Genomic DNA, 12,662 nt, shown 5'->3' on the forward strand with positions numbered 1-12,662 from the left:
ATTATGAAGAGACGTGATAATTTATAATATTTTGATACATTTGGTTTTTAAATGAGTATTTTAGTCGAAAATAAATATAAAAACGTCCATAACCTTATTTCACAACTTGATATTGTTTGCCCACAAACTCCATATTGAATTACGTGATGTAATATGACATATCATGAAATGATTCGGATAGTGAACTAAAGAGGGCGATAGCTTTGGTTTATTCTATGATTCTGTTTTGATTTGACAAGTCAGATTGTAGTTTTGACGTCCCAAATCTTAATGTCAAATATAAATTAAATTATGATTAAATTAACTGATAGTTTATATACAAATTAATGAGTTGACCTAATAGATAACCAAAAAATTCAAAAGGATGATTCCTGGGAGCATCCCACTAGCTTTGTGTACGGTAGTTTTTAGGAGATATTTTGACTCTGTTACAGGACGTATAGTAAGTACCTTATTTTTCAGTAAACAACATCATGAATATTTTCGTACTTCTCATATATTTTACTCCAAAATTCCTTCGAATTATTTTAAAGTTACTGTTTGCGTTAAAACTACTTTGAAACGAATCCGCACAAAATTGATGTTTAAAAAATTCCAGTTATTGATAGCTTTGTGATTATTTATTAGTTGTAGTTCAAAAATTTGGAAAGCTTTCGAGAAAGATCCATGCAAACGATAATAATGAAAGTAATGATTGTATCAACGATTGTTACCAAAAAATCGATTCAAAGTAGTTGGCGCAGGATTCATGCCATAATTTCTCGATAGGATTTTAGTACGGGCTACGCGCTGGCCAATCCATAGCGACAATTTCCTGTAGAAACGATTTAATCCTATAAAATTTTTCCTATGTATAAGCTCGACGTTAATTTCCCCGTTCCTCAGCCAATTTCAATAAAAACCAACTTGGGTTTTTGCTTCAATTAAAATTCCCGTTGAATCATCCAGGAATCTCCTCCAAAAGCTACGGTTTCTTTTACGCAAACTGCGCGAATCTTTCTCCAGGTCTTCTTTGGACACGTCCTCTTCAATCGCTAGCACTCAGACACATTCTGCTTTGGTCTGAGTCGAGAAATCTTCGTCAATACAATTAACGTTTTTGCTTCAATTGAAATTCCCGTTGAATCATCCAGGAATCTCCTCCAAAAGCTTCGGTTTCTTTTACGCAAACTGCGCGAATCTTTCTCCAGGTCTTCTTTGAACTCGTCCTCTTCAATCACTAGCACGTAGGCACATTCTGCTTTGGTCTGAGTCGAGAAATCTTCGTCAATACAATTAACGTTTTTGCTTCAATTGAAATTCCCGTTGAATCATCCAGGAATCTCCTCCAAAAGCTACGGTTTCTTTTACGCAAACTGCGCGAATCTTTCTCCAGGTCTTCTTTGGACACGTCCTCTTCAATCGCTAGCAAGCAGGCACATTCTGCCTTGGTCTGAGTCGAGAATTCTTCGTCAATACAATTAACGTTTTTGCTTCAATTAAAATTCCCTTTGAATCATCCAGGAATCTCCTCCAAAAGCTTCGGTTTCTTTTACGCAAACTGCGCGAATCTTTCTCCAGGTCTTCTTTGGACTCGTCCTCTTCAATCGCTAGCACGCAGGCACATTCTGCCTTGGTCTGAGTCGAGAAATCTTCGTCAATACAATTAACGTTTTTGCTTCAATTGAAATTCCCGTTGAATCATCCAGGAATCTCCTCCAAAAGCTACGGTTTCTTTTACGCAAACTGCGCGAATCTTTCTCCAGGTCTTCTTTGGATACGTCCTCTTCAATCGCTAGCAAGCAGGCACATTCTGCCTTGGTCTGAGTCGAGAATTCTTCGTCAATACAATTAACGTTTTTGCTTCAATTGAAATTCCCTTTGAATCATCCAGGAATCTCCTCCAAAAGCTACGGTTTCTTTTACGCAAACTGCGCGAATCTTTCTCCAGGTCTTCTTTGGACACGTCCTCTTCAATCGCTAGCAAGCAGGCACATTCTGCCTTGGTCTGAGTCGAGAATTCTTCGTCAATACAATTAACGTTTTTGCTTCAATTAAAATTCCCTTTGAATCATCCAGGAATCTCCTCCAAAAGCTTCGGTTTCTTTTACGCAAACTGCGCGAATCTTTCTCCAGGTCTTCTTTGGACTCGTCCTCTTCAATCGCTAGCACGCAGGCACATTCTGCTTTGGTCTGAGTCGAGAAATCTTCGTCAATACAATTAACGTTTTTGCTTCAATTGAAATTCCCGTTGAATCATCCAGGAATCTCCTCCAAAAGCTACGGTTTCTTTTACGCAAACTGCGCGAATCTTTCTTCAGGTCTTCTTTGGACTCGTCCTCTTCAATCGCTAGCACTCAGACACATTCTGCCTTGGTCTGAGTCGAGAATTCTTCGTCAGTCCTCTGGTAAATCTTAGACGGGAAGCTTGGTGGGCTGGGATTAATTTAGGGACAGTAGTTGACTTTTTTGGCTCGAGGTTAACTGCCTTAACTCTGAGCTCCTCTAAACTTCAACACCAATGAGAACCCGAGGGAAACCAAGGGAAATACAGTTTCGTGTACAATTTTTTTTGCTAGTGACTTTTAATTTGTTTTTTACAGCCTGTACTACCTACAAGCAATATACCAAATATGTCCACGTTATTCATGGTATCCGGCGCATTATTTTACTTATATAGTCATTTGAAAAAAGGCACATTGGTCAATGTCGGGAGGCGGAATTGTTCTTCGGTAGAGAACAGATCAATGTAAGTTTCTGTTTCGACTTGACGAACGTTCATAATTGTTTGCTGATCAAATTCCGAATCGGTTTATGGACCGATCGCGCGCAATTTTGAAGCTGCGCGTGCGATCGGTCCATAAACCGATTCGGGATTTGTATAACGACGTAATTTCTTTACAGGCGTCGGTCGTGGTTTTTTAAAAATCTATGGGGAAAACGTAAAAGTTGCACGGATGCGATGTTTAGAATAGCAAAGCAATTTTCCGATTCAGTAACTGATTTAAATCCTTGTCTTTTACTACCTCGTGATACGTTCCAAGTGAGTTTTCCAGGTAGTAGTTCGTTATCGGATGTAAACGATACTCCCCGAACAGACAATCCTTGTCAAGTAATTTACGAATCGAAGCGGCCGGCTACGAGTAAAGTACAGTCGGTTGCGGAAATCAAAAAGACTTTAACGAACGCTTCCGGCGATAAAAATTCTACAAGAAGAACTAAGAGGCCGAGGAAGCACGCCGTGAAGAGGTTGGCGAGAGAAAGCGGGTCGAATGATGTTCGCAACAAGCAGTCTAATTTATGCGTCGAAAGAAGAACGCGTAGTGGTAAAATTTATAATCTTGTCCAATAAAGAAATGTCTTATAAAATATTTTTATCATTTTTCTAAAACAAAGCCGGTGATTTTCCTTCACTTTTGCTTAATGTGTGTCATTTCAAATTTTCCTTCCTCCACAACCAACCACCTTCTTCCTTTTAACTTCGGTACTCCCAGATGTACATTCTGAACTCAAATTATTAAATTATTTGACAATGACAGTGACAATGACATTAGATAGGAACGTTCTTAAAAACTCTTTGACATCTTTGACGTATTTGCCGAATTTTGTTACATAATGATGTTATTTGAAACTTATATTAAAGTTTTTCACGACCCCCCAAATTGCTCGTTCTATATACCAAAATTGGTTTGTTCTAAATCTTGTAATCAGTTGATTTTTTTCGCGTTTTCAAACTCAGTTAACTGAAAAGGGATTAAGTACACTCTTACTTTAACTGAACTCGAATTAATTATTGAATTATTTGACAGCATTGACGATGACAGTGACAATGACATTAGGTGGGTACGTTCTCAAAAACACTTTGACATATTTGACGTATTTGCCGAATTTTGTTACATAATGATGTTATTTGAAACTATTGGTTTGCTCTAAATCTTGTAATCAGTTGATTTTTTTGTGTTTTCAATCTCAGTTAACTGAAAAGGCATTAAGTACACTCTTACTTCAACTGAACTCGAATTAATTATCGAATTATTTGACAGCAGTGACAATGACAGTGACAATGACATTAGGTAGGAACGTTCTTAAAAACTCTTTGACATCTTTGACGTATTTGCCGAGTTTTGTTACATAATGATGTTATTTGAAATTTATATTAAAGTTTTTCACGACCCCCCAAATTGCTCGTTCTATATACCAAAATTGGTTTGTTCTAAATCTTGTAATCAGTTGATTTTTTTCGCGTTTTCAAACTCAGTTAACTGAAAAGGAATTAAGTACACTCTTACTTTAACTGAACTCGAATTAATTATTGAATTATTTGACAGCATTGACGATGACAGTGACAATGACATTAGGTAGGTACGTTCTTAAAAACTCTTTGACATATTTGACGTATTTGCCGAATTTTCTTTCTAAAGCTTGTTTTTAAACGTTTCCAATCCTATTTAATGTTTTCTTTTTATTGATCCTTGGCAAAATTGCTCTGAACATCGTGTTACATTTCTGTTGGACCTTATATCTTGTTATTTGGTTCTGATTCTTGTGGTGATAACATCAGTATTGTAACTGTCTTTTTGGCATCCAAAAAACGAAAAAAAAAACAAACAAACTGTCTGCTCACATATCGAACGAGGCTTTAGATATGTGACATAACTCCAAAGGAAAAAGTGCGTAGGTGTTAAATCGGGACTGCGCGGAGGCCAATTCTTTGTCACGTCTTCTGGAGATCGATTTTCCCAAGAACTCGTGGCAAAGATCTATTGGATTTAAGTAAGGTTGCTGGAAACACGGAAATATCTGCAAGTAACGTCCTGAATTCACTGTAATTGTACATCCTCTTTATCTAGGGGTGTTTTGGGTTGGTTGTATTCAGCTAATGACAATTTTCCTTGTTGCCGTGTTCAATAATGATGTTTGAACGTTTCGAGTAATAGCGCGCGATTAGACAAGTCAAGCTCGTCACGAACACACCGAGCGCTGTCTATGTAAAGTATCCTCGAACTTTGGACTAGTGGTTTTCAATAAACATAATGGATATGTGGCAACATAACCTTTCTTTTCGTGAGTACGTATTTGTGGATATTAATAACATTCAGTTATAATAAGTTAACATTAAAAATCGAAAGTTTTTTTTTTTTGGAATCTGTGCGACAATAAAAAAAATAAGACACGGTCTCTAAATGAGTCTGCACAGAATTGATTCCGAGGCAATGAAGAGGAGACAAATATCTACGTGGAAATAAGAACAAGGGTGACTGATTGTCCTCATCGCCTCAAGACAGGAGTCCATCGCTACTGCACAAACGGGGTACAAAATTTTGTCCTTTGAGTCAATTCCACCAATAAATAATTTAGGTACATTCTAATAAGCCTCAAATCCATAAATGATTGCATTGACGACCGAGAGAATCCACGATGAGGATGAGGACTGATTCATCTTCATATACAAGCACCAGCTAGTTGGTGGAGCTTTTGTCCGGTTCGGTATTTCTTCGCACCAACCGACTCGAACACTTTTTTGAACGATTGTCAAGTTGCGCGACCGAAAGTTCATGAAATATCGGATCTATGCTAGTAGAACTAATGCCCAAGTAAGTCTGAAACTCAAGGTACGTCACATGACGATTTCGCGATACCAGTTTCGATAACAACAGATTTTGGTTACGAAATTCATCTATTGCAACCACATTTGGAAGTGTTTCATCGCCAAAACTTGAAACGATTTAATCGGCAATGTCAAATTTGACATATTCACATCAGTATTGCTATAAATCAAAAACTTGAGTACCAATCTTTGTATTGTTTTTACAAAACGATATAAGACACCCGACAATTTCATTATTTGGCATTTAGAATAAAAAATCGATCGATTTATATAAACTAAACGTTTATTTGAGTACTAGAATTTGATATCTGAATCGTATAGATGTAAAATTTTCGTTTTGGTGGAATATTTCAGTCAGTGTGATTCAGGTCTCCGTTTGTTCTTTGCTGGCAATTTGTCCAAGAAGTGGCGGCGGCGTCGGGTGGCATTTGGTGGCGGGCAGCCGCCCCTCCTCCAAGATTCATCCCGTATATCCCCAGGGACCTGCCTAACTATGGTAGTCCCGCACCCGTCCATAATAAACATCTATCACTCTGTTTACTTTCCACATCTTACTTTCTTACACGCTCTTTTATCTTCTCAAGAGGATCTCTAAGGATAAAAGCTTCTAGTTTTTCCTTTTTTTTATTTTTAATCATATCGAACGAAAATATTTTTAAAACGTCCTAGTCACATAACGAAATTCCAATGGTGGAATTTTTATCTATCTATATTCCCAGTTCAAGTCATGGCTTTGAAATGTTTACTTTATTGATAAATTAAAAGGTGAGGGGAATTAAATGATAACAAAGAGAAGACAGGAAACACGAGACTTTCAAAAATTCCTTCAACTAGATAAATATAAGTGTCGACTTATTTTTCTAAATTTACTTTAAGCCAAAAGCTATTATATTATTCCCACTAACAATTTTCATTTCAAGATCTCTGTTGACTGACGTTCACTTTTGCTTAATGTGTGTCATTTCAAATTTTACTTCCTCCACAACCAACCACCTTCTTTCTTTTAACTTCGGTACTCCCAGATGTACACTCTGAACTCAAATTATTAAATAATTTGACAATGACAGTGACAATGACATTAGGTAGGAACGTTCTTAAAAACTCTTTGACATATTTGACGTATTTGCCGAATTTTGTTACATAATGATGTTATTTGAAACTTATTTAAACTTTTTCACGTCAATTTGATTGTTTTAAATATTGTAATCACTTGATTTTTTTTGCGTTTTCAAACTCAGTTAACTGAAAAGGCGTTAAGTACACTCTTACTTCAACTGAACTCGAATTAATTATTGAATTATTTGACAGCAGTGACAATGACATTAGGTAGGAACGTTCTCAAAAACTCTTTGACATATTTGACGTATTTGCCGAATTTTGTTACATAATGATGTTATTTGAAACTTATTTAAACTTTTTCACGTCAATTTGATTGTTTTAAATATTGTAATCACTTGATTTTTTTGCTTTTTCAAACTCAGTTAACTGAACAGGCGTTAAGTACACTCTTACTTCAACTGAACTCGAATTAATTATTGAATTATTTGACAGCAGTGACAATGACATTAGGTGGGTACGTTCTCAAAAACACTTTGACATATTTGACGTATTTGCCGAATTTTGTTACATAATGATGTTATTTGAAACTATTGGTTTGCTCTAAATCTTGTAATCAGTTGATTTTTTTGTGTTTTCAATCTCAGTTAACTGAAAAGGCATTAAGTACACTCTTACTTCAACTGAACTCGAATTAATTATCGAATTATTTGACAGCAGTGACAATGACAGTGACAATGACATTAGGTAGGAACGTTCTCAAAAACTCTTTGACATATTTGACGTATTTGCCGAATTTTGTTACATAATGATGTTATTTGAAACTTATTTAAAGTTTTTCACGTCAATTTGGTTGTTCTAAATCTTGTAATCAGTTGATTTTTTTTGCGTTTTCAAATTCAGTTAACTGAAAAGGCATTAAGTATACTCTTACTTCAACTGAACTCGAATTAATTATCGAATTATTTGACAGCAGTGACAATGACAGTGACAATGACATTAGGTAGGTACGTTCTTAAAAACCCTTTGACATCATTGACGTATTGAAAGATTCATAATCCTCCAGACTTTACTTTTATAGTAATTTGATCCCGAAAATAGACATAAATTCGATCTACCACGTGGGATGAAAAACTAGTCTAGAAAAAGTTGAAAATATATTTATTTTTCGATAATTTGAAACTGAAAAATCAAAAACGATAATTTCCACGACGTGACAACACAACAAGTATGCTATAATAATAAAAAGGCTTCTAAGCTTCCATCTTGAGTACGATGACGAGAAATTTTCTTATTATTCAAGCCAAGTATGTACCGACTGAAAAGTTGTTTTCCTGGGATTTGTTAACAATGAGGAAACATCGGAATTTGATGAATAATACATCAGCTAGAGGTCTTTTATGTTTAAATGAATGGGAGTTCTTTGCGAGACCCTCACGCGAGATTTGAGATAATACGAGACTTGACGAGTCTCGAGACGAGACTTTTTACTTTTTTATGAGAAAAGACGAGAATTTTCTCGTCTCTTCGACATCTTAAATCTGATTCCTACTGTTCTACACTTTATTTATAAACTACAGGTTATTTTGAATCATATCAAACAATTTGATTGTTTTAAATATTGTAATCACTTGATTTTTTTTGCGTTTTCAAACTCAGTTAACTGAAAAGGCGTTAAGTACACTCTTAATTCAACTGAACTCGAATTAATTATCGAATTATTTGACAGCAGTGACAATGACAGTGACAATGACATTAGGTAGGAACGTTCTCAAAAACTCTTTGACATATTTGACGTATTTGCCGAATTTTGTTACATAATGATGTTATTTGAAACTTATTTAAAGTTTTTCACGTCAATTTGGTTTGTTCTAAATCTTGTAATCACTTGATTTTTTTTGCGTTTTCAAACTCAGTTAACTGAAAAGGCATTAAGTACACTCTTACTTCAACTGAACTCGAATTAATTATCGAATTATTTGACAGCAGTGACAATGACAGTGACAATGACATTAGGTAGGAACGTTCTCGAAAACTCTTTGACATATTTGACGTATTTGCCGAATTTTGTTACATAATGATGATATTTGAAACTTATTTAAAGTTTTTCACGACCTCCCAAATTGCTCGTTCTATATACCAAATTTAGTTTGTTCTAAATCTTGTAATCAGTTGATTTTTTTTGCGTTTTCAAATCAGTTAACTGAAAAGGCATTAAGTACACTCTTACTTCAACTGAACTCGAATTAATTATCGAATTATTTGACAGCAGTGACAATGACAGTGACAATGACATTAGGTAGGAACGTTCTCGAAAACTCTTTGACATATTTGACGTATTTGCCGAATTTTGTTACATAATGATGTTATTTGAGAGTTATATTAAAGTTTTTCACGACCTCCCAAATTGCTCGTTCTATATACCAAATTTAGTTTGTTCTAAATCTTGTAATTAGTTGATTTTTTTTGCGTTTTTAAACTCAGTTAACTGAAAAGGCATTAATTACACTCTTACTTCAACTGAACTCGAATTAATTATCGAATTATTTGACAGCAGTGACAATGACAGTGACAATGACATTAGGTAGGAACGTTCTCGAAAACTCTTTGACATATTTGACGTATTTGCCGAATTTTGTTACATAATGATGTTATTTGAGAGTTATATTAAAGTTTTTCACGACCTCCCAAATTGCTCGTTCTATATACCAAATTTAGTTTGTTCTAAATCTTGTAATTAGTTGATTTTTTTTGCGTTTTTAAACTCAGTTAACTGAAAAGGCATTAATTACACTCTTACTTCAACTGAGCTCGAATTAATTATTGAATTATTTGACAGCATTGACGATGACAGTGACAATGACATTAGGTAGGTACGTTCTTAAAAACTCTTTGATATATTTGACGTATTTGCCGAATTTTCCTTCTAAAGCTTGTTTTTAAACGTTTCCAATCCTATTTAATGTTTTTTCAAACCTCAGTTGTGCCTCCGAATTTTCGAAAACAAGAAATCACACGTTTATACATCTGTTGAGTGTTGATATGTATATACATATATATAGATATATATATATATATAAACACTAAAAGGAAAACAGATAAGATCTGAATGCAAATTTAATTCAACATCCTTGGAACGTTTTAATATTCCCTTCGTACGTACACGATTGTGTCACAGAAACTGAACCCTAGTAGTCGCGTGTTTCTCACCCCCGTGACGTCACCGACACCAACCAACCCATCGCTACCGTTCAAACGACACTCGACGTCGATTGGTCGAAGCAGTTGTCATGGTATTGGACACGCCCGCTTTCACGGCATCCTATGACCCGTTTTCATGATTTCATCCCCGTTTTCCCGGCACGCTGAGTTTTTCCGATCCTCCCCTAAAGTTGCTCGTTATTGAATTAAGCTTATCATTTGATTTCAGTCATAGACTTGAGAGTCGCTGTTGTGTTTCCAAAAAACTCTAGTGAATCTAAACCGCGTTATAATTTAATATTAAAACTTTTATTCGATTACAAACGACGTCAAGTTTTTTTTTTTTTTTATCCTAATTCGTAATTCCATTATAAAGAAAAATTAACGACCGTTCGGTAATTTCGCGCCAAAATGGATTATTCGTATTTAAATCAAGCGGGTTTTGATTCGTCCTGTCTGCAAGGTACCACCATGGATCCTACGGGCTTGACGAATATGCCTTGTTCTTATGGGGATTTGACGTCTTGCAGTCAGATGTCTCAGGCGGCTTATAGATACACAGCCGCCGCCGCTTCTATGGCTCGATCTTATAATCCCGCAACTGGGGGGCCTATGGGGGTACATCATCCTGTTACTGCTGGATCGCAATGTGCCGTTATGGGATCCAGATCTCATGTACAAGATGTCCATAGGGCTACCATGTTTCCAGCTACCATGAATTTACAAAGTAAGTGTTTATATATACATAAATATATATAAATATTAAATAAAATAATATTTTTATATTAATATTTAATAGTAATTTACAAAATTTCGAGCTTTTACTTAACGCCTCACTTTTTTTTCTCAATTAATTACATATTTTTAAAATATTTGAATTTATTATAATTTAATAATCAATTTTTCTTAGTGTAAGTATTAATATCAATATTTTTCTTAATAAAATGTTTTTTTTTCGTGTTATTTATATTATTTATTAGGAGTTTCGTATTTCCGACGGAAAATCTTTTCGGAAATTTATTTTTCATATTGGTTTCAATTTCTTAGTTTAAAACATCCTTCGTTTGTTTTTTTTTTACTATATTTAATGCGTCTAAAGACGAAAAAACCTGCAAATTATTAAAATTTAAGTTACAAAATTTATCCAGGATAATTTAAAATCTTAAAAAAAATTTTTTTTCACATTTTTTTAACTAAATAAAAAATATTTTGAAACTTATGTTTAGAATTGTTGAAGTCGAGCAGTTTCATCGCATAAAAAAACATTTAGTTTTTTGCTAATTTGATATTTGTTTTCGAGTTTAACTATTTTTGACAATATTTTCGATATTTTACGTGACTTTTGTCAAAATAAACCTTTTTCTCGCTGTAACAATGAAATACAATGAAATTTATATATTTTCGTATAACCCCCGTATATTCCTGTACTGACACATTTCAAACCCTATCAAGATGCAAATTAATAATTTTTAAAGATATCTCATTAATTATTTGATTCAATTCTATTGATTAAAAGCATCAATAGTTATACAAAATGGTATTTAATTATTTTGTTTTTTGACAAACTACCGTCCCGCCATCTTACGTCTACCGATTGACACACTTATATACACGCACACACACGAAATCCAGTAACACGTGATTAACAAATATGGATAACAAAAAGGAAAAAAAATTAACACGAAGTTAAAACATCTCGACCGCCTGCTTGGAGAAGACTGACGAATGCCGAAGTCCTGGAGATGTTCTTTTTCTCATTCCAGACATTATAAGACCATAACTCAGTTGTGCTCGCTAACAAGGTTATACTTCGGCCTTATCTCCACTACAGCAACGCCCTACTACCGTTTAAATTAAATAATTTAATAGCCGAGAAAGTTTATTGTGAATAGAATGCTTCTCCCGCCTTTCTTAGTAAACCGGAAATGTATAAAATGGCTTCTCTTCCTTTATGTTTTGTTCAATGTTTTCCGGAGTGCGTTCCATGGCAATCATTGAAATCATAATTGTTTTAAACAGAATATTGAATTCATCATCAGTGTTAGGACTTCGGAATTGATATTTATACGTTTTTATATAACTTTGTGATAATTTTAAAACGTACTTCCTTCTATATTCAGTACTTTAACGAGGGACAGTTTGTAGGTTAGGTTAGGTTAGGTAAATCTACAAAACGAGGTATCTGCAATCCGCGATTGATATTTAGTATTAGTAATTGAAAGATTCAACTACGTAAAAACTTTGTTTGTTCGGGGGAGGTTTCCGAAAATTCGAAAATAGTAATTGGCGTCTTATTGAGTCGCGAAAACGACACGAATTTCCACAAACATAATTCAAAAAATTATCATCTGGCTTTTTAGCCTTTCCCTTCACTTTGTGTTCGAAGAAAAGACGCAAACATTTATCTCGTGAAATAGAAAGAAAATAAAGGGGAAAATGTAGTGAGATTCGCTTTTGTTTAAGCAGATCGTTGCTCAAATTCGGCTTATCGTCTGTGAAAACACATTTCCGAGGACTTTCGTTACAAAAATTGGCTCAATAAAAGATGTCAAACTTGAAAAATGATCTTTAGTACGAACGTTTATCTTTAATAACGTTTATAGATTATCGTAGAAATAATATTTATAATTATGCTACTATATTTAAAGTTGGAACGTTGAGTTTGTTAAAACTTGAATTCCAACTACTCTAAAATGAATTCAAAAAGATATAAAACGTCTACGAGGTAGCTGATACGTGGTATTATTCATAAATGCACTTTTTGCATCTTAATACATCTTATTATTACCAACTTTCTAAGTCTTTCAACAACAACATA

General features: G+C 34.5%; 2 protein-coding genes across 2 annotated transcripts in view; both read left to right on the forward strand.

Moving 5' to 3' along the window:
- Nucleotides 1-224: 224 nt before the first annotated feature.
- LOC130896003 (uncharacterized) lies at nt 225-3,348 on the forward strand. The gene is made up of 3 exons (XM_057803726.1): nt 225-442; nt 2,583-2,728; nt 2,884-3,348. The coding sequence occupies exons 1-3, from the start codon at nt 365-367 to the stop codon at nt 3,329-3,331; spliced, it is 672 nt and encodes a 223-aa protein (XP_057659709.1). The 5' UTR covers nt 225-364; the 3' UTR covers nt 3,332-3,348.
- Nucleotides 3,349-10,255: 6,907 nt separating this feature from the next.
- The window catches only part of LOC130896004 (paired mesoderm homeobox protein 2A-like), a 51,295-nt gene continuing 48,888 nt past the window's right edge, over nt 10,256-12,662 (forward strand). The window contains exon 1 of the mRNA XM_057803727.1: nt 10,256-10,571. Coding sequence (XP_057659710.1) covers nt 10,256-10,571 — 316 coding nt within the window. The remainder of the gene's footprint in view (nt 10,572-12,662) is intronic.

This window comes from Diorhabda carinulata, chromosome 6 (assembly GCF_026250575.1).
Source record: "Diorhabda carinulata isolate Delta chromosome 6, icDioCari1.1, whole genome shotgun sequence".
NCBI lineage: Eukaryota > Metazoa > Arthropoda > Insecta > Coleoptera > Chrysomelidae > Diorhabda > Diorhabda carinulata.

What these genes read in the sequence shown, in the direction of transcription:
- LOC130896003 (XM_057803726.1), top strand. Translation starts at nt 365, where the DNA reads ATGATTCCTGGGAGCATCCCACTAGCTTTGTGTACGGTAGTTTTTAGG. An exon ending in ACTCTGTTACAGGACGTATA is followed by an intron (nt 443 to 2,582) that starts GTAAGTACCTTA and finishes TGTTTTTTACAG; the next exon opens with CCTGTACTACCTACAAGCAA. An exon ending in TCGGTAGAGAACAGATCAAT is followed by an intron (nt 2,729 to 2,883) that starts GTAAGTTTCTGT and finishes ATTTCTTTACAG; the next exon opens with GCGTCGGTCGTGGTTTTTTA.